The following is a 22,201-nucleotide window of genomic DNA, read 5'->3' as shown; positions in this document are numbered from 1 at the left end:
CGTGCCAACAAGTTCGTGCGTCGCCGGGATTAGAAGGGGGCCTCGTACAATGGAGCTCAATCGTCCACCTTCGGCTTTGAAGAAGGCATCTGCTACCGCTGCGGAGCCGAGCCACCGGGTGCAGGTGGGCCCTTGTGCAATGAAGCATGAGCGCCCCCCCTCCTTCTCCAGCCTAGAAGAAGTGGATTGCCAGTCTGCGAGGCAAGACCGCAGAGAGCCGCCAGGTGCGACACCGCGACACGGGCGCCTACCATTGGCTGAAAGTGGCGTCATCGGAGCGGACTCTCCCATTGGTCAAACATGACGTGACTTGCAGTGCTCGAAGGGTTTATAAGAAGCCTTCCAGAGAGACCTGAGGATTCTGGAACATGCCCTGATTCCCTGATTCACCTCTCTCGAACTTCTTGCCGCGGGCCGCAGCGTCCGAGTTGCTGCCGGCCCGTAATGTCTGTACGTCTGATACTTGACGCTCACCTCCCTGTACATAATGTAGAATAAATACTCCCAAATTTGGGTTATCATCCCGAAGTCCGTCCTTCAAACCCTACACCCTGCACAAAGACCAGATGGCCGCAATCGTACACATACTTTCCTGGTACCAACTCCAACTAGCTATTCAAGATGATTGGCACGTGTGTGACGTTGCGTAGCACATATGCCTGTTTTCATTAGGTCAGAGCATAAAGAATAAATGGAAGTATACCACTGTACCCCCTCCACCCCCCCCCTTTTTTTCACGGCGTACACAACTCTGCATGCATACACCACATCCTCAACATTCTATTGACGAACATCAAATATCACCTTAGTCCTCGTGCCATCACTGCGTCGTCTCCTAGTGCGCATGAAGATTCCTCACTATCAACATCTTTACGCACCTCATGCAAGATGGTCTATACAATGAGGTCATGAGGATGAAGGTGTTGTTTGATGTTTGTTGAGGGAAAAAAATGTGAGGAGAAGTGTACGCACAGAGCAGTACGACGCATACCTATGTTTAAGGCTTTTGTACCTCTTTGTCCATGTGTCACACATTCATTTCAGGGTATTAACCAAGAACAGACACATATGCAGTGGATAAGCTATAAGAAATGAGCCATTGTAAATCATACACTTTCATTATGAGGTCTGTGTACTTTAAATATGCCCAAGAAATTACACTTGAATGTTGTATTAGCAATTTAATCTTCGATATTTCAGAACACAGGTGCGCTCACTTCACTTGCACTGTGCCGACCAACCTGCGGTACGAATATAGGCGGGTGTGATGGAGCATGCGTGCATCTTGCCTGCATATAACGTTTGTAGTATATAGGTTAACCTTAGTTACGAAGTTGCATCTGACCCAAAAATACCTTTGGTATAGCTTTTCATCACACATGCCCACGTTGGCGAAAAAAGGAAAACAATCACATCATGGAAAACAAACAATCATGATGCCCCCATAGGCCTCGTTCTTTATCACTGATGTGGTGTACTAGAAAAAACATGTTGATGCCGAGCATCCCGTGACTCTTTGTACACAGGCACTTGACCAGCAGTCACCAAATTGTTGCAGCCATTTGACACATCTGTATTCTTTATATCAATATTCTGTTGTATTATACACAAACATATCCAATAGGTAGATACGGACTAACATATGAAACCGTGATCTAAGCTGAGAAAGCTTCAATTTAAAAAATTAGGACAGCTATGGATATGAAGATTTTTTTTGCAGTGATGCAACACAGTGTGAAAAGAACAACACGAAGGTTCCAAGCGCATACATGCGAAATATATTCAAATAATGTAGACAGATGTAACAGAAAATAATATATTGCAAGAGTTTCTTGCACGTTACACCAAAATAAAATAAAATGAGGCCCGTCTCAAATAGCGTTCACTTATTTTTCCTGCAGCCCCGCTCGCCTCTGCGGGCCGGTTCCTCGAGCTTCACGGCGAGAGCGCCCCGGATGTGCTGCAGGCAGCTTTCGTCGACTCGCGCGCTTGCGGGCCCTCGCCGGAAATCGGCATGGTCCCGCTCGACCCTAAGTGGCGAGAACGGGGGCGCCCATCCGGCAGACCGCGCTAGCCGACGCAGGGCCGTCGACGCGGCTGCGCGATTTCGCCCCGCACCGCCCGCACGGTGCGGTCGGCGTCGCTGCGGCTGCTGGAGGGGGCGCAGTCGCAACGCCGCCGACTTTTCGCCTTCACGTCTGCGCGCGCCGCCGTCGGTCGAGACCCGAAACCATCTATAGGGCTTCGACTCTCGACTATCGCTGCCTCTGGGCCAGAGGATCCAGAACGCGTAGAACCACGAGCGACGCCGATGCTTCGGAATCCCGGTGACGGCGGGCAAGGCGGCGTCGCTCGGGGATCGACGGGCAGATCCTCGACGGTTGCTTCCGGAAAGCATCCTCGTCTGGCGGTACCTCGGCGGTGGACGTAGCGTCGTCGATGTCGGTCGGCGGGGCTTGATCTGCCGCTCTTCTGCACGCGGTCTTCGTCCACGCGGAGCGGACACCTCGGACACCTCGGACCCCGTTGGTTTCGGCCCCCGGTTGGTTTCGGTATCGGCGACGTCTTCGGAAGTCGGCGCTGGCGTTCCTGGCGTTCGCTTGGCATAGCGGGCGCCGTCTGGCGATTCGACCGCTCCGGTCTTCTCTGGCGGGCGGCGTCTCCTATAGCTGCCACTCGCTCCTGGCGACCGCTAGAATTCTGTCCCTGCGCCGTTCCGAGTGCAACCTTGTTCGTTGCGCCCTGGAGACGTCAGCCTTCGACCGCTGCCCTTCTCGGGAGACTACGGGTCGTCGAGAGCACGAAATGGAACGACCGTCGCCGTGTCTCGTGTCCGCGTGCTAACGAGGCCTCCCGCACGTGCGCGTGCGTGCGTGAAATACCGCCAAGCGATTTTCATTTTCCTCGTTTTACAGTGACCTCTTGTAGCCCGTGGTCGAAGTAGTATTACAGTTAAGCTTAGTTTTACATAATTTAAAAGCGTAACATTCATCGGTTCCCAAATTGTCACGGTGATAAAGCGCATCCTAGTCATACGTACCCGAAAGCTTTCGGATCGGAGATGTAGGTGTCCCAGCTAACGTAGCCAAGCTGTTGAAAGAAAGAAAAGGAATGTAAGAAAACGTGGTGCAAGATGCGATTTTCAGACCTACGGTGTTCGATTGTCAGTCCTCTGACGACCGACCACCACAGTGTCACGATCTTGCACCGTGATTTTTCAGTCTTTTCTTTTAACAGCTTAGATAATGTTAGCTAGGACACACGGTATATTATACCGATCGTGGACGACGATGGTGACCTCGAAAATTCATTGCACAAACCATTGCACCCGCCTCAGAATTCTTACACTTCCGAGTATAATTCATGCACACATCCACAGTGGTGGAGTTGGCCAAGAAAAATATGAATAAAGCTTTTCTTTTTTTGGAGAAAGTTTCGACCCGAAATACATTGAAGAAAAAGGAATCCCTTTTCTTTTCCCGTGATGAAATTATCAAAGAAAGCAATCCCTACAGGAAATATATGTAAGCCTCTTCATTTACTGGTTTTGCTAATTAAGAGCATCACAGTAAAGCACAATATGTTTAAAATGATATTTGCATAACCCCCCTCACTCAGAAAAGAAAGGTAACGCCACGAACACAAGGAGGCGAAAGTCGTGTTAAAGTAGGCCAGTGATCGTGCAGCCAACTTACACAAGACCACTAGCACGTGGGACTTGAAAAATAAATAAATAAATAAAAAGTCACAGTTCCACTCGATAGGCAAGACTGTCGTAGCAAATTACTAAGAGCATCGACTTTTGAGCATGGCCACCTGATGTCGGCATTTCAGTCTTGTGACGTCATGAAGGAAGGTGTTCATATGATGCAACTTTGTAAATACACGATCAGTTGGAAGTAAGCACTTGTGCTGTCTACTCCTCTCGGTTCTTGTTTGTGCATGCTTGGCCGTGACCTGCAAATTATTAGACAGCTATACGATGTAAGGTTAGTTGTTTTATCAGCTGCATAAACTGCTGTAAACGTTCGCAAACTAAATTAACAAGCACATATGTTGTCACATATGCACAGGCAAACAAACATATCTCACTCGGCAGCAGGTACGAGCAAATTCCCCTTTATGCTGCCTCTCACTTCAATGTAAACTAGACGTGCGAGAACACAGCGCACACGAATCCATCAGCTATCTTAGGTCGGCTAGCCTTTGAACCCAGTGCAGACTACCTCCAAGATAGGATGCGCGTAGCCGCGCTCACCCTGTGCAGCTGGAGTGGAAGAGATGTGCAATAACCTACCATCTTCCCCCAACCTCCCTGCTCCCCGCATTCTTCCCTTGCGAGCTTGAGAAGACGCCGCAGCATCAAGCCACCATACTTCTTGGCTCATCCTTGCAAGCTTTTGCTCGCACCTGCAGCCCCGATGTTATCGCACTTGGACTTTATACGGAACACCACGGTGGTGCCTATGCCAACAGAAATTTGCCTTGAGTGCCCATACAATTGCTATCACAATAATAAAAATAAAATGGCTTAAGGTGCAGCATGGCTTCTACATAAAATGAATGCTTAATCCTGGGCACTCAACAGCAAAATGGGCACATATGGTTCTTCACCTTCAATACACTGTCAACAAAATTTTATGACTTTTTTTTTTGCATCAAGGGCAAAGTATGTATGCTTTAATACAGCAATCTTTTTAAAGCCTAGCATTCTTCACCAACCCTCAATGAGGGTTGGCGAAGAAGGAATCCTGATTGGAGGGAAAATGGTTAGATACAAACATAGATCGATAGATAGTGCCTGGAAAGTCAGGGAAGTATCCAAAGAGTGCTAACACATTGACAAAGTTTTCAATCTCTGAATGCAATTAGCATCTTTGGGAACTTTCCCCAGTTTTGCAGCACGTCTGTCTGCTTGTGCCTAATCTTTTTCACGCCAACCTAGGTTACTGGGTAGCCCATGGTCTGAAGGGTAGGGTGTCGAGCTGCTGTGCTGAAGGAACCCGGTTCAAAGCAAAACTGTCGGTGCTGTGACAATGCAGTTTGAAGACAGCACTCTCATTCGCATGCCCCCAGATGTGAACAGAAATGTGAACAAACCTCACTGGCAAGGTCTGATGAAACAGCAACAGTATTTCAGAAGCTTTTTTTTATTTTGATCATAAAGGCAAAACAGCTTTGAGAAAAACACGTGCTCTAAGCGTGCCGAAAATAAATTAACAAGGCGGTACGTAATGTACGAGAACTGTGCGCTTACCGCTTTTGCGTGCTCTAAGCAAGGATTCCAAAATGAGATGCATGCTAGAGTTGAAGACAGCAGTATAAAGAAATGACAATAACAAGAACGTGGTGGACGAGGCACACCTACGAGAATAACGAAAACATAAAACATCCTGAGACCGTAACAAAAGTAGTGTAACCAAGGGATATTGCACCCAAGAGTGGAATGGTACAGAGTTACGTACCTACAACAGACTTTGCCGCCACCAACCAGAGCTTGTGCTTAGAAACCTTTCACGAAATCTCGCTTGCAGCAGCATCTTCATGTCTTTACTTCTACAGCTATTTAAAGCACCATATACAACAAAAAGCTTACACAATGCATGCTAAGATGAACTGAAAATAATCATGTGCACTTCAAGCCAATTATTTCAGCATCAGATTGCTTGAGTTTCGTAAGATAAAAACAATGCGGTCATTGACACCAGTGTCAATCAAACAGCCATACGCTTCACAATTCAGTGACCTGACATATACACTTGCAACTGTAAAATAACTAGACTGCAGGAGTAGGCAGGCCACATAACTTTACCACATAATATCTGTTTATTATAGTGTGCATTGTTCAAGTTGCCAACTATGCAGACTCAATGCGCATTGGTGGAGCCATTAAAGGAAGAAACATCGAATTTTTTGGCATGCAACAACAGGGCGGTTCAAAACGGGACAATCGTGAGCCTTTTATCGACTCCAAATGAGTCTTTCGATGCTGCACTGTTATAGGCTGCCATTAAAAACGCGACCACATACAGTGTTGTCAATTTAGCTGATTTCCTGCCGGATATAGAGGATTTAACCTTGTTTAATGGCATAACGTCACTTACAACGGATAGCAGATTACTGAAAGCAAATTTGGAATCAAATTCCTTTGGCAATTTGTTTGACATTTCACAGAAATATGCAGCATGTTCTAGCAAATTTTAAACGGTTCAGTGCAAGTTTCACTCGGCAGGGGGGGGGGGGGGGTGGGGTGACAACACTGCACATGTGTCTGCCTTTTTAAAGAATAAGAACGCTGTTTAGCGTCACTGCATCCTGTCCTGACTTGCTTAAGATGCATTAAAACTGCAACTCACAGCAACAGTAACAGCAAGGAAAGTGTGCAACTAGACACCAAAAGCAGAGTGCTCTTGCACGCAATGTCATAGGGAAGTTCAAAGTGCCCTCGGAGAATGTGTATGCCCCGAAGACATTACCAAAGGAGGTATAGAAATCCTTAAACTTCTTTCTTGTCCCCCTCTTTCATGTCACCATTAACAGCTTGGCACAACAGCTAGCTTGTGAAACGTCATGAGTAAAATTGGCAAGGCAGTATCTATGTCAGAACTGTGGCTTGAACAAGAGTTAGAACCATGTTGCAGCCAGTCTGTGAGCTTAAAAGGTTTCCTTAAATGCAACTTGCTATTTAAGCCATCTCAGCATGACCTGAGCTATGCAGCGTAAATGGCTTAAAGCGAGATTCGAACGCAGAAGACCTTCGTTACGTAGGCAACAAGTTGTGCTAATAGTGCCTGACTGCACCGAGTCCTTTTGTGTGGGTGAGCAATGTGCCATTTCGCAATGAGCAGTACAGTGAAGTGCTTTAGTGATCATTAATTCACTGAGCAGCGGTGAACTTGCTTGAGTGGTAACAGTCACCAGAACAGCTAATCAAGCGTTGCCTTGCACATGGCACCGACCTGAAAGTGCAGCTAGTAGATTTCCATACGTTTCCTTATTTTCATTCTTCATTTAAGAATGGCACTGCATATAAATAACTGTTCATTTTGGGAAGATACTTGCTCGTCAAGCAGCCTGTTCCATCTTGATGCGGATGAACATGTAAGACTGTCCTAAAATAGTATGCATTACAGGGCCCCTCACCAGGCCTGGCCATTTTGCGCTGACAAGCGCAGAGCATACATTGAGCAATAACGATCATGTCTGCAAAGTATTATATCGCTAAGCACCGTGGAAAGACCTGAAATTTCAACAGTGTGACGTCGCTCGTGGTGACACGTGACTTCAAGAATTATTCAAGACAACATCTGTTATCTGTGCAATCTGTTGCTTGAATTGACGAACTGAAGTTTAGAAAAATAATAAAACACACAAACGGAATGTCTGCGTGTTTTTGTTTTACTTTGCGCCGAAGGAAGAGAGATGTACTTCCATTTCGTCTGCTTGTTCCCATGGTCCCGTGGTCACATGTGTAGGTACCGAAGCCGTGCCATTTTCTACCGTGCTCCAGCGCCTAATTATGCTCTGCAATCCACTTGTTCTGCTCAGTATTCGTGAAGCACTGAATTATACCACTAGTCATGTTTCCTTGTGCACAGCACATAAAATCGTGCGCTGCGCGAATGAGACAACAGCATGTGAGCAACGCACGCCATCAGCGGAAACGTGTAGTGGTGGGAAAAAAAAACAAAACAAAAAAACAAAACAAGTGAAGGTATGCGTCATTGTGACATATGCGTCTCGCGATCCTCGAGGTCTGGTATGCGAGAACGCACGAAAGGAATTTCGCTTGCGAAGGCTAGACGGGGCGAGTGGAGAGAGCGTCTTGCTTGGCAGTGGAGCCCGCCTGCTGATATCATGGGTTCACGGCACTGAAATATTTCTATCTAGGCTATTAATGAGCCGATTTGAGAAATTTCTGCGGCAGAAAGCTCCCTAGAGGACACGTAACAACTTCCAGCATATAAACAAAATTTGCTGTGGGGCCTAATGAGGGGCCCTTTAAGAACTGCGACTGGTGCAACAAAAGATGGTACAGCTGTTGCGGACGTGATAAGAAAGAACTTCTGCATTCGAATGTAACACTACTAGAACATTCCATAAATCCTGTATAACACATGATAGGTAGTCTTCCGTAAAGGGCAAATTGGCAGCAAAAAGTTGGCAAGCAACGCTTGGTACTATGTGAGCACCCTGGAAACAGTGCATAGAATGTTCACAATATTCGCACTAGGAATGTTGCTGAAGATGGCTAAACGTGTCCACAAAAGGGGCAAGCACTTTGCCACCTAACGCACCTTGGCATTTCAACTTGTGTAGATTGAAAAGGTGTCACAGCAAACAACACGTGAAGATTCTTTTTGCAGGAATATGCACAACATGATCTGAGTAACTCGCTTGACAACAAGTTTTGGCTGATGTCAATGACAACATGTGTGAGTCATTTAGGTGCCAGCTGGCAATGAATTTCCATGCAGTAATAAAACAATGCCACTACCAAATCCTAGTTCTGTGCAACGCCTTAAATTTCAACACGCAGTACATCACAGGTATCGCATTGCACGCGGTACCTCGGAGCATGTCAAATAACAAGCCAATCCATTACCGACAGGAATGATAAATGTCAACTTGCTCTGAAACAACCACTTCAACATTGAAATCATGTTTAACTTGAAAAATTCAACAACATAACAAACACTGGAATGTCTTTTCTAGAAAAAATAATCACTTTGGGTCCTGTAGTTAAGTCATTATAAGACTCCAACTAGGTTTAGGAACGTTTAGAAGCAACCCTGCGAATTCTCCAATGCATTCCAAACGTCAAAATGAAAATGACTGACAAACTTCTTCCTAGACATCTGACGACAACTTCTTCACTGTACTTTCCACCTGATGAGTTTGTGGTTACACTGTACTCTTTCTTTTTTTGGTTCTGCTGGAGGTAAACAACAACTCACTGGGTGGAACAACTTAAAAAGCTACAAACTACTTCACAAAACCTATAATGTCCTATAAATCTTCATTCTAAAATGAGTCAATAGCTGAAGGCTACAGAAGCTTCTTTGGAAATTAGGCCTAATTAGGCCTAATTTCACAGCTTCTCTATGCATCAGCTCACTTAACAGATGGATTCGGGCACTTATGTGTGACTTAAGCAAAAATTTCAGATGGTACTACGCACCAGGAGATCCGTCACAGCACGAAAGGAAACAAAACAAAAAGCACCAGCTTTCTCACCGATATTGTCATAAACATGTATATAGTGGTGACACAAGCACATAATCCCATTTGGTCAGCACAGCAACTTAAACGTGGGTTTACCCACTGCCTGCATTAAGATATTTTTTCTTTTACCACGTCATGAAAAACACAAGTAAACAACCTTTCCAAATGTATAGTACAGATAAGACGTATAAAGGTTTAAAAAAAATTAATAATTAAGACTTGGATGCAAACGATAAGATGCCCTGAATAACAAAAGGCCTGTCAATAAAAAGCGCAACACATGAAGCTGAAAGAGAATTGTTAAGACGAATTACGTGTTAGAGGATGTCTGCACGACGACGACGGTTTCAGCCGGGACGGGACAAAAAGCACATGTGACAGCTGTGCATCACGTGACTAGTGGCAAGGGTCACGTGGCCAAACAAGGGTGGACTCAATTTCTTTTTTCTTGAGTTGCTCAGATTTTCCAGGCATTCCTCATCATGAGGTCGAAGTAGGCATCCGTGTCAATGGAGGCGCTCACGCCCGCATAGTAGTTGACGAATTCTTCGATTGTCACCTGCCGAGGTAAACGTCACCAGTGACCCAAAACGCGTTGGTGATGCTATAGGTCAGCGCATTCCATTACCGCGCTACAGGCACGTCGGCAGTGAAGTGCCAATCTACAACGTAAAGCAAGCCAGGGCTTTCCAGTGCATATTCAGCAAAGCGTACACAAACTATCTTGTTTTGTACATACAACCATTCTAACATGTACAAGACTGCAATGCGAGACTGAAACAACACATAAGCCTGCAATAAAACATTTAACAAATGTTTATGAATCTGTAATCCTAGCTGGGTTCCGAAGTCAGACAAAGCAGCGGAGGTATGTCATGTGGGGAATCAGTGTGTGGGAAATACTCCTGCAACACGTTCACAAACTGAAATAATTACCTGCGCTGTCACCACAGATTATGTCAATATGTCAGACAGGGCCGTTTAAGTTGGAGTCATTTTTCAAAAAAAAGCGCAGATGGACTCGCCTTGCATTTCTTTCTTCAGGTGCGTAAAAACTTAAATAATTAAATTTCGTGGTTTTACACGCCAATACCACAATCCGATTTTGAGGCATGCCGCAGGGTAGGACTCCAGATTGATTCAGACCACCTAGGATTCTTTAAGGTGCACCCATAGCAAGGTACTCAAGCATATTTGCACTTCGCACCTATCGATATATGGCCACCGTGGTCGGTGGCCACTCGCAACTTTGAGCTCAGCAGTCCAACGGCATAGCCACTCTGCTACCATTATAGTGTTACAAGTTTCTTTCCCACATTTTCCACTACAGATAAACTGAACTATACTCCTTAGTTTCAGCATCTTTACAAAATATCTTCATGCTATTAAAACTTTATGTTGTTCAACACAGTGCTAACTAGGCCCATTTGATGCTTGGGTAAAGAAAGTCAAGACTTATTGACAGGACACTGTTAATGAAACACGTGGGCGTCCAATCAGTAAACACCATGCTCTTTCTTTACTGAAGCATGCTGCTCAGGCTGAACTGCAAACTCATTTGCATTCTCACCTTGCCATCGGGGTCATTGGGACTGTCAAAGTTCTTCAGGAAGAGCTCAAACACCTGGTCCTCAGTGAGCTCCCCGTTCTGGTACTTGGGGTGCTGCCGAGCGTTGTACACGCCCTTGAGGTCATGGACACTGATGATTCCGTCTCCAGATTTGTCCATCTTGTGGAATGCCTGTGTGATGCGCTCCAGACGAGCCGCTGACATTGGAGGCTGCGTGCGGCGAACACAGACGAGAGGTTGCACAACATGCTAAGGGGGTTGTGGGCCTTGACAGTCTCATCTTGCACAGGCCAGTCGCACTTCACAAAACCGTAGGGAACAGACTGCACACTCGCGGCAACTCATCCCTCAGACTTGCCAATGCGGCCAGAATGCTTTCTTTTCCAGAAGACGTGCACAATGTTCTTCATTTTCACTTTATTCACATTCCTAGTTTTCTTTACAAAATGAGAAAAGAAAACTAAGGGATAGGGTACAAAGGCACACCTGCCTCTGACAGAGGACCTTAGCCCAGTACAACATGTACTCTAAACAACATCAGTGACATGCTGACATATGTTGTAGATACACATTGTTATATGCTATAGCATAAAGCAACATTAATGAATTTATACATGTCAGTAATAATCGTAAATAAATTTCAAATTCTCAACAATATACAAACATGTAAGGACCCATATATTTAACAGTAAAATGAGAGAGAGAGGAAAAATAAAGAATGTTGTTTACGTCTGCAGCTGGTAAATATGTAACAGACAATGTCTGAAGGTTGCAGTAAAATTGTGTCATGACTCATTTCTTGAGTTGCACAACTTGATTGGCCCATAGGCTAGCTTTGCCAGTGTACTGCATGCAATGAAGATACTTCTAGCGACCTTAACAGTCCCAGGAGCCAATAAGACTTTGGAATTAGCTCTTGGGGGGTAGTGTGCATGTTTTTGTCTCTCTGAACTGTGTGCTCATGGAGTCGGTGTTACATCAGGTTTCATTTGTTCTTTTCAAAAGTGGACCTTTTCTTTGCGAACCTTGGGTTCCTTGTAGCACCACCAGATGGTGCTTGCATCTGCGGCAGCACCAGCCGTGAGAAAAAAACAAAGAAAGAACCAGAAAGCTTGCCTTAGGGAGTCCATGGCTTCGCGAGCAACCTCTAGGGCAGCTATAGAAAACTTCTATTGTCTACAAAGTTGACACTATGCATAAAAACTTCTCGGAAACACTAAACTTGCTCCAAGAACCGCCAAAATTTGCGCACCGCAGTAGACTCATGTAACAAATATTTAATGGTCATTTCAATGGCTAATGGGAGTGTCTATCATAAATTTTCTAAGTGCTTCCTTTGCTTTCGTAGCACAAGCTTATGTTAGGATTATTTATTTATTTATTTATTTATACTGTCAGCATATGCAAATACAGGAGTTGCAGTTACATTGCTGTCATCTACAAACTAAACATAGTGTATGTTTATACAATTCTATAGAAAGCAATCAAGATAGGAAGGCAAAGCATATAAACAAATACAAGAACGATAAATCACATGAGTTGCAATTAACAAGTTATATCGCTATAACTAAAAAGAAGAAGAAAAAGTGATGTGCCAAACAGCTGCAACCAAAAAATAGCTAACAATTAAGCATATTCTCAACCGTTTACAAATAAATGGTAACAGCTTTTTGAAAAGCTTGTAAATCAGAACAATCTACTATCTCTTGTGGCAAGTTGTTCCAATCGTCTATGCTTTGGAAACAAATATGAGTGATTCTGTTCTATAATTAAGTGGTTTAGTATGTTTTGAATATTTTGTTTTGTGGCTACCAGGATTCTGTAATGCGATGTGTTTTTCTAAGTCTGCTTTATAGTCCCCACTTAATATGTGAAAAAAGAATGTCAGCCTGTTAAGCTGCATTTTCTGCTCGACAGTCATGAGACCAGCTCTGCTTCTAAGTTTGGTGACGGACTGGGTTCTCAGCTGAGTCTTTAACTGAGTGTTAAAGATAAACCTCAAGGCCTTATTTTGCACACGCTCACATTTTAATGTGTTTTGTTGATGGTACGGCTCCCACAAAATACTTGCATAAGTCAGTACAGTCATTTTGTAAGCCATTGTTTTTACCCATGGTAAGCGTCGTGAAGCTTTAATCGTAATGACCAAAGTTTACGCATGGCCTTATTACAAATGTTGTCAACATGTACCGACCAGCTCAAGTCATGCGTGAGATGAATCTCTAGGTCTTAGGTTCCCTAACCTCTGCTAGTTTTGCTCCGTTGATGCTGTAGGGGAAAACTAACAGATCTTTTTTATGCGTTGTATGCATACAAACAGTTTTTGATGCGTTCAGCTCCATTTGCCACTCATCACACCCCGAAACAGACTTTTTGTAAATGGTGACTAAGTTCCTGTTGGTCGTTAAGGGTGCATATTCTAGCATACCCAATGGTGTCATCTGCATAATGTTTGATGGCTATTTGGGGTGAAAAATCTGCGCCCATATCTTTCTGATATGGTTCCCTTTCCTTTCTGATAAATGTGCCTCTATCCATTTTAATAGCCGAGTATCACCTAGAAATCGAGACAGCTTCATAAGCAGCTTTCTGTGGGATATTCTATTGAATGCTTTGCGGAAATCGATAAAGATAATATCTACTCAACCCTTTCCATCAATATATTCACCAATTTCATGAGTAACCTCAGTGAGAATAGTGACAGCCGAGCACCCTCGTCGGAAACCATGCTGATTTTTATCCAAAATCTTGCTTTGTTCCACAAATTTCATTAGGTGTGTTGTTATAATGTGCTCCAGCATTTTGCAGCCTGAATTTGTCAAAGAGATGGGCCGGTAATTAGTGGCATCATGTTTGGAACCCTGTTTGTGTATTGGTACTATCTTGGCCTGCTTCCAGCCTCTCAGAATGTCTCTGAATTCTAGAGATTTAATATAAATATTGAAAAGAAAAAAAATGAACACCACTCAGTGTATCGCTTTAAAAAATCGTCAGGAAGTTGATCAGAGCCAGGACATTTTTTCTCATCTAGCTTAAGGAACCGATTCAGAATTCCGTCTTTTCTAATAGTTCAGAAGGGCATTGCTTAATGGAAAGCAGTGTTAGGGGTGCAGAACCATCATCTACTGTGAAAACTGATCCAAATATTCATTGAAGAGGCAAGCCGTATCAGGGCTGTTCGTGATAGACTTATCTTCACTTGTAAGAAATTGAATGCCAGATTTAAGCCCTGAAATGTACCTCCAAAATTTTCCCGGAGACCTCTTAATAAAATTGATTAGAGTTTGATTCATGTAACAATGGTCTGCTTTAATAATTCCCATTTTGAGTTCCTGTGAAATGGAACTAATGCAATGACATGCTGTTGTGGAGGGGGTATTTTTAGAACTCATTCATTTCAAAAGACACTTTTCTGTGCAACCCATGAAACTTTTCTATTAATTTTCTTGGGCTGCTTGGGAACAAATAGTTCTACGGATTTCAATACCACACTTTTAGGCTTAATTAAATTATGGGGTTTTACATGCCAAAACCACTTTCTGATTATGAGGCACGCTGTAGTGGAGAACTCTGAAAATTTCGACCACCTGGCGTTCTTTAACGTGCACCTAAATCTAAGCACACGGGTGCTTTTGCATTTCGCCTTCATCAAAATGCGGCCGCCGTGGCCTGGATACGATCCCGCGACCTCACTTTTAGACTTCCCCCATGCAACATTTACTGACATAGTGTTTATTGAAATAAGATGGCTGAAATCATCATAACCTTCCTCTAAATGGTCCAATACTGCACCATCATCTGCTTTAGAGAAATCGGGGACTAAGAAAGTTGTATTCTTTTCTACTCTGTTATATATAGTAGAGACATGCGTGATCACCATATTTTGGTCAGAAATCCCTTCTAAGACTTCACACCAGTACTTGGATTGTGCGACAGATCCGCTCAAAAAGACCAAATCGAGTAGTGATTCTCCTGATTCATGGGTTCGTGTGGGCGTAGTTACAATTTGTGTTAAGTCAAGGGAGAAAGCCAGACTCAGAAGAACATGAAACACAGCCTGATCATTTTGACCTTCCCAATAGTACACCCAGTAAATATGCGGTAAATCAAAATCTCTGGCCATTATAATCTTACAGTTGCTGTCGTCAAACTTGTGAAATAAGAAATCATTAAGTAACAGCAGGTATTCTTCGATGGTGCCAGGGGGGTGATATCCTGCAACAATTACAAAATACAGACTACCGATCTCTATGATATCCACAATACACTGCAGTTCTGGAGTGTATTAAAGGTGTGACCCACTCACCCTGAGCGCAACGAGGAACTCGTTGAAGGAGATGGTGCCGTTGCCATCCTTGTCGAGGTCCTTGAACAGGGTGTCCACCTCGCTGGGGCTCAGGAACACCTTGAAGTCCTGCAAGCCCTTCTTGAACTCTTCCATGTCGAGCTTCTTGTCTCCCGAGTCGTCCATGATGCGGAACTGCCTGCAGAGCACAAGCACACAAGCGTGCACCGCGTTAAGCAGTATACCAAGCACCAAGACAACCCTTCTTAGTAACAAAAAAAAAAAAGGAGAGAAATATAGGCTGTTAAAATATTCACCTCTCCGTTTTAAAGGCACTGTGTACCACTTTGGCATGGGCGTAACACCTTTCCGTAGCTGCGCGACTCTCCTGAACTGAATAAATATTACCATTGATTAAAACTCCCAGCTACAGACCTGTGCTGTGGGTTGTGGGGAGCATCACAGAAGGGGACTATGGACTTATTCTGACCATCTGGACTTCCCTAATACGCGCCTCATTAATGTAAGTGCAGAAGCAGTCTTGCTTTCACATCCAAAGCACTGTGCTGCACCTGTTTACCTTAAGTAAAGAAGGCAAATGCCTTACACAAGCAATGAGGGGTTTTGAGGCATGGAGCGAAAGCGAACAGGATTGGCAAGGAGTGTCACAAAGACAGCTGTTGGCTGTAAGAAAAAACTTTTTTTTTAGGAAGCAATGTTTCTTGCAGTGCGCCTTATTTCTCCAAGGTGTTACTCTGGTTTCATCTAGAAACATTTTCCAGCTTTCCACTAATCCTGCAGGTCACGTTTAGCCCCGTGTAAGCGAATGCCAGGGAGCCATGTAATGTTGAGAGCTTGAAACAGCCACGGTAGGGTAAGGTTAAGCCTTTATCAGAATGGTCGCCCAACACATGTAGAACTTATAGATATTAAAATAAGAATAAACAGGCCATCAACTAAAGTGCAATCAGAGTGGACAAAGCTTCAGTGTGAAAGTTAAAATATCTAACCCCTTTCCTTGAACCAGCACAGAAAATGATGGCAACACAAGAAGGAAGGACATAGGATGAACGCTCGCCCTGTGTCCTTCCTTCTTGTGTTGCCATGATTTTCTGCACTGATTAAAAAAACTGTCAATTCCACCTTGCCCAGCTTTTCATCTTACTAACCAAACACCATGCCACTTTGGTTGGTATGCTCTCGTTCTTTTCGATTTAAAAAGTGTTTGCTTCCCAACCAGACCGAGATGTTGCCCAATCGCCGATTTCAGAGCTGATACGTAATCATTGGCCTAACCAGGTCCACTGCAGTGTGAAGGCCTTTCCCAGTGGTCTGCAGTTACTCCTGTCCTGCATTGCAGTTGATGCCACTGTGTGATGCCGAGATAGCGTGTCCAAACAAACAGCTTGGACTTACCGTGCGAATCCCTTGATGCCGTGAGCGCCACGCTGGAGGCACTGGTGGCGAAGCTTCTCAATGGGAGACAGAGACATGTCTAAGCCCGGTGACGGTTCCTACAGCAACGTTTGCGAGAGGTCTGCAGAGGTGTGTGAGAAAATGAGACGAATGCTGCAGGTGAGACTAAGAGCATTCACTCTTTGCATCCCCGTCAGTACGGCCTGCTGATGACTTATGCAACTACGAATATGTACTTTAGCTGGCTGCCATTTTCGCTTTCCTTTATAGAGCTTAGGTACTGAGATCTGAGAGGTGGCAAATGTAGTCTGCCATTTGTCAGCAGCACCTTCATAATGCAGCAAGTGTATAAGCAGCTTGCCTATCAGCAATGAAAGAGGTTAGCAAAATAGCACAAAATATGTCAGTTCCAGGTAGAAACTTCTATGCTTCTTTTAACGTGGAGGTATTCTTCCTCACAATAAGAATCCTGCTTTAGGCCTATTTGACTCGTAGCTTGCAATAGGTTTACAGCAAAGCAAATGATCAGACACACAAGGACACATGAGATGAGCACTATTTATGCGTCTTTACATGGGTAGTGCTCATAGCGACTCATAGTTATCACCACTGACTCATAGCCACTGTTAAAATGGCATAAGAGTGGGCAAGGTCACTTGTGCAAATGCCCAGACAAAGGAGAGACATGGGTGCCTAATGATTCGCATAGCTTTGGGAATATGCATATGCCAGAAGCAGGGGTGTTCAAATATTGTAAACGTTCAAGTAGCAAACATAACAATCCAATTCAATGCAATTTTAAAATCAAGCATCAAATTTTGCTAATTTGTAATTTGGAAATTGTGCACTGATGGGGAATTGATCAAAAGGAAAATCTGAAGCAAAGTGTAAAGAGAACAGAAACTGTATTGTTTCCTGCGGAACAAAACCAAAAGCAAAGAAAATCAGACATTGCTGCTTTCTAACATAATCACCAAGAGAATACACCAGACTTTCATAAGAAAAAGAAAAGCTTTGTCAGAATGAGCTCTTTGACAAACAAAATAGTACCTTTGTTTAGCTTACGTAAGATTCAGTGCACTTATGGTAATAGGAATTTCAGATTAAAAATATTTTAAAGGTTCCTGTCTGTTTGTCTTGCAGGCAGTCTACTGAAGTATCACTACAAGCAGTTACACAAAGTTACAAAGTTGTGTAATTGTTGAGTATTGTCATGGCTCAGTATGTCCAATGCTTTTATTATTCTTATTCAGATAGTTTCTCCATTGCTCATAAGCAACTTCTTTGTGTGATTGTCACTACTCCACAACTTGCTCTTGTGGAACTCTGCAAATCATAAATGATTAGCCCATAGTAGCCGTCAAAAACATCAGGAAAGGAATGAAAAGAATTGCTTAAAAGGCAGCAAGGTACGTAACGATCACAGTGACTCAGTTAACAAGTTTATTGCTTGTGCCCTCACAGACACAAGCAGGTGGGTAAAGGTGTCCTCAAAACATGTGACAAAGCAAACGGGTGTGACTGGTCAAATACTGCAATGTAACGTGTAGTCTTCTTTTTTTTTTGAATGACAGCGATCTGAGCAGGAATTGAAGAGTAGTATAGTCAACCCAGGCGGCTTTTCTTTACCAGGTGCGCATTTCTCTTGTTAGATGCATATTTGTTCCTCTTATGTAAAGCTCGTAGGGAAGTGTCATTTTATGCATGAAAGAGCCAGCTTAAGGACCTCTGTGCACATGCGTACTCACACACATTTTAGATGCAAATTTCTAGAAACTATTTTGCTTGCTACCTTATGCTTTCCTCATTATGATTATTAAATGGTCAGCAAATATGCATGCCCCCTTTAATATTGTGCCCATATGTTCTAAGGAAATGAAGTTTACAATTACTCATCCCAATAATCGCTTCACAGCAAAGTCTCAAGTATGCTTAAACCCGAGCTTACGATGGATGAGCTCATCTCAATTGTGCCAAAAGCAGAATGGTAATTAAAGATCAGGTGGGTTCATCTGCAGTTACTTCCACAAGCATTGGCCTGACTTTTTTTTAATGGCACACCAGGCAACAAGTACAGTGACTGGGATCTCAGAATTGCACCATTCTTGGTTGGCAGTTGGCTGTGTGGTATGGTGACCACTACCAAAAAATTCATGCTGAATTCAATGTCCTCAATTCGTGATACAGAAGAAAATGGACTGAATATATTATTACAGTGCCACTTTTTCTGTGATCTGGATCTTAATGAGTGGTTTGCCAACTAAAATAAGTGCAGATGCCCCACCCATCCACCTGCATGACTCTGGACCAAAAAATTTTCCAGGGACCATTCATCAAATGCTTAGAAGTTTGGTAATAAAGCCTTGCAGTGATGGTCTACAATAACACAATGAAGTCTTTAGCATAATACAAATTATGTACAATTTACAATAGTACAAAAGTTATGTTACCTCACAGTAAAACACTCTCATGGGCAATTTTCTACCTTTCTGTATACATGTAGTTGATCAGATAAATAAAGGGAATGTGTAAATACTGTTCTTTAAGAATCAGGATACTAGCTAAAAACTTAGGGATGTTACGCATTGATATCTGACTTTACAGACAGTCTAGGCCCTAAAAAACAGCCTTAACTAGAGCAAGCTTCCGTTCTTTGCATGTCGAGCTATACATAACTTAAAAAAAAAAGGTTTCATGTCTAATATGTTTACTTATCCTACATGCAGATGCTATATTTACTCTTTAGCTGGCAAGCTTTATTATCAACATCATGCACAAAAACATAATCCCGTAGTATTCACAATCTATTCAACTCCTACGCACATTGAAGAACTTCCACTTTCAGTGCAACACAAGTACTGAGACCATAGTTAATGAAAACTAATGAAAGAAGCAAACAGCATGGCATAATGCAGCCAACATGATGACTGACGCAATATGCAAGGCACATGTTAATTTTTCGTCTTGTTTACCTCTTCTGCGAGATGAAGTGACAGGCCCAATGTCATGCCCTTTTGCAAAATAACATTGCAATGTGTTTGAAAGCCTTGTTTCATATTTTGCAACTGAATGTATTGCGGAAGTAGAAGAAATAAGCTCCAAAGAAACAGAAGAATAATCTATTTGGTCGCTCTTAAAGGGAAGACAGAGTTTAAACTTTGTGATATATTGCAGCCAATATTTGATACACACACATATATATAGATGTCTGCCTGGCATTTCGTATAATTTACTTTCTTTCCAAAAAAACATTGTGCAATGGTTGCAGTTATGTATCTTTTCTTTATTAACATTTAGGAATTCTCATTAACAGTGGACCGTACTACACGTGTATTTGACTCATTGCTGCCACCATTCAATTTGTTTCTTTTAAAGAAGAGAGAAAATGCTGTGAGAACACCTTCACTCATCAGTATTGGAAAGGGCCCCACAGTGCTCTTATTAACTCATAGTATTCGTAATGATTGATGACTTTTTTTCTTCTTGAATACAGACACATTCGAAAACTGCATGAAGGTATTGCGGCTCCTATGCTTCCTTCTGTGTCACGCCATTAGTAGTCAGCACTCACACGCCAGATGGCGTCGGGATGCGGGGGCAAGCAGGCAATATAGGTGGAAGGGAAAATTCTCGGAACACTCTGCAGAACCTGGAATGCTAGCCGAGGCCTGTAGTGGCATTACGTATGCATCCAATGTCGAGATGCAGTCTACGCTGGGTCTACAGAATGATATACGTCACAGATGTGTGATCTCTGAGAAATAACGACAGAGGCAGAAGCACGTACAATTACGATGGTGCGAGGGGGATTGAGTGGCATTTGTATAATGCCTATGTTTTGGCCATTCGCATAGATAATTCCTGCCTCGCTTGACCAGAGTTGGGGGCTATATATGTATGTTTGAAAGCGCACTTGAGGTTTTGCAGGCTGTCGCAGTTGAAAAACTACCGACTCAAACTGTATTATTGGGCAGCTTGGCCAGCGGTAGCTGGCCATTGCTGGTTTTAAACAGTTTCAATTATCTACAAATGGGGATGGTGCTCTATATACATAATCCAAAGAATGCAGTTTTCACGTGAATATTTTACCTGGGATGCTGCGCATCCATAAATTAACAAAACAACGTACGAAAAGCGAAATTCGTTTCCTCCAATTAGCAGGGGGTGGATGTTATAGCTAATTTTAGCAGCACCTGCTGGCCTTTCCGATTAGTTTCCAAGTGTCTGGAGGCAGGTTGCGATAGCGGCGCTATGGCCGCGCCTAGTTTTCGTTATCTTTTCAAAAGCGGGCGTGCAGCAGGACGCGCGCGACCCAACCTTGCGTGCGGCGGCGGCCGTAATAACGCAACGAAAAAGACGCGAGCAAGGAGCAGTGCGACACGGCGCTAAAGAGAAAGGCAGCTCTAGGCTCCACACGGGCGCCCACCCAAGCCGATCGCCTGACCCACATAGCACACCGCGAGGAGCCGAAGCAAAAGACCGGCGTGCCGCTACGCCGTTGATAAGCAAGACGGAACCGGCCCCCACACTATACCGCGGCACCGTTGTAGCCGTGCGGACCCGATTTACGAGAGACAAGTAATACAATGTGCGTTAGAAAACAAGCAAAGAAAGTTGAGAAAACAAGTGCGCGAGGCATTTAGCGGCCATGAGCTGCAGGCACCTACGCGACGCTGGGCGGTGCAGGGCGGAGACGTCGCGGCGTCTGCCGCACGCGTTCGTGCATCGATCGTCCGACCGCTTGCAACTGTGTTGCACAAAGTAACGACACGCGACCGAAATTCAATAAACGGCAGCACACTTGACACAAAACACGCTCGCTATCTGAACGTAACAGCGGTGCAGGGTTGGCATTTTTTTCTTTTTACCGTTTGTGAAGCAGTTCCGCCGGCGCCGCTTGCCCAACGCGCTCACTACTCCGCAGTGCAGACGAAAAATGGCAAACTTGCAAAATGCGGCCGCTCGACGCTGGACAAACGAGACAGCATACACGACCTCCTAGACCCACTGCTACCTCCCTGTTGCTCTGCGCTTTGTTGAAGCAAAATGTTTTAGGGCGCCAAAAATTTTAATACAAAAATAATGTTTACATTGTAGATAATTGGGCTTTAATAAATGAAATGTTATTTGTGTTAAAGGTATTGTAGAATTAAAACGCTATGAAGTTATAAGTATGTTTGTTGACGACATCTAGGACCGAGTCCCGTACTTTTTGAAAACGGTGCATGACGGCAGGGTTCACACGCAATTTCTGTGCGCTGCAGGCCTCGTTAATCGACATGGCTCAGCAGTTCAAATACATGGCCAGCTGCTTAGATAACGTTAGCTGATGCCGCTGGTAGATGATGATGGTGGTCTCAGAAATTCATTGCACAAACCGTTGCATCCGACTTATAATTCTTAGACTTTCTATGCTATAATTCGTGCACACACCCTCAGTGGTGGAGTTGCCCAAGAAAAATATGAGAAAAGCTTTTCGTTTTTTGAGCGCAGCTCTTGGGTGCCCTTTCCTGCGGTGAGCGTCGGCGTAACCAAGCGAACGTAGAGCACAGAGGGGTATGAAAGAGACGAGGAGGAAAGCGGAGGAGGAGGATGCAGCAGAGCCATGAGGCGGAAAGCGCAAGCGTAGTGCGGCGACGACGACCACGAGATGGCGCCAGAGTAGTGGGGATCATCTGGGAGGTTCGTCTGCGGCGACTGCTGTG

The 22,201-nt window shown here is 44.0% G+C and overlaps 1 protein-coding gene across 1 annotated transcript; it reads right to left on the bottom strand.

Annotated features, from left to right (window-relative positions):
- Nucleotides 1-5,134: 5,134 nt before the first annotated feature.
- LOC135921866 (calcyphosin-like protein) lies at nucleotides 5,135-21,518 on the bottom strand. Its single transcript, XM_065456263.2, has 5 exons — nucleotides 21,365-21,518; nucleotides 16,497-16,617; nucleotides 15,102-15,279; nucleotides 10,796-11,005; nucleotides 5,135-9,784 (listed from the first exon to the last, which is right to left on the bottom strand). Exons 2-5 carry the CDS (start codon nucleotides 16,571-16,573, stop codon nucleotides 9,683-9,685), a joined length of 567 nt encoding a protein of 188 aa, XP_065312335.2. The 5' UTR covers nucleotides 16,574-16,617; nucleotides 21,365-21,518; the 3' UTR covers nucleotides 5,135-9,682.
- Nucleotides 21,519-22,201: the final 683 nt, after the last annotated feature.

Source organism: Dermacentor albipictus, chromosome 9 (assembly GCF_038994185.2).
Source record: "Dermacentor albipictus isolate Rhodes 1998 colony chromosome 9, USDA_Dalb.pri_finalv2, whole genome shotgun sequence".
Taxonomy (NCBI): Eukaryota; Metazoa; Arthropoda; class Arachnida; order Ixodida; family Ixodidae; genus Dermacentor; species Dermacentor albipictus.
The sequence above is the reverse complement of the archived record's forward strand: the minus strand, read 5'-3'. Positions and strand labels throughout refer to the sequence as shown.

Coding starts and splice junctions, on each gene's coding strand:
- LOC135921866 (XM_065456263.2), bottom strand. CDS start 16,573: ATGTCTCTGTCTCCCATTGAGAAGCTTCGCCACCAGTGCCTCCAGCGT. Junction 11,006..15,101: donor AGTTCCTCGTTGCGCTCAGG/GTGAGTGGGTCA, acceptor CGCCGCACGCAG/CCTCCAATGTCAGCGGCTCG. Junction 9,785..10,795: donor CCAATGACCCCGATGGCAAG/GTGAGAATGCAA, acceptor TTACCTCGGCAG/GTGACAATCGAAGAATTCGT.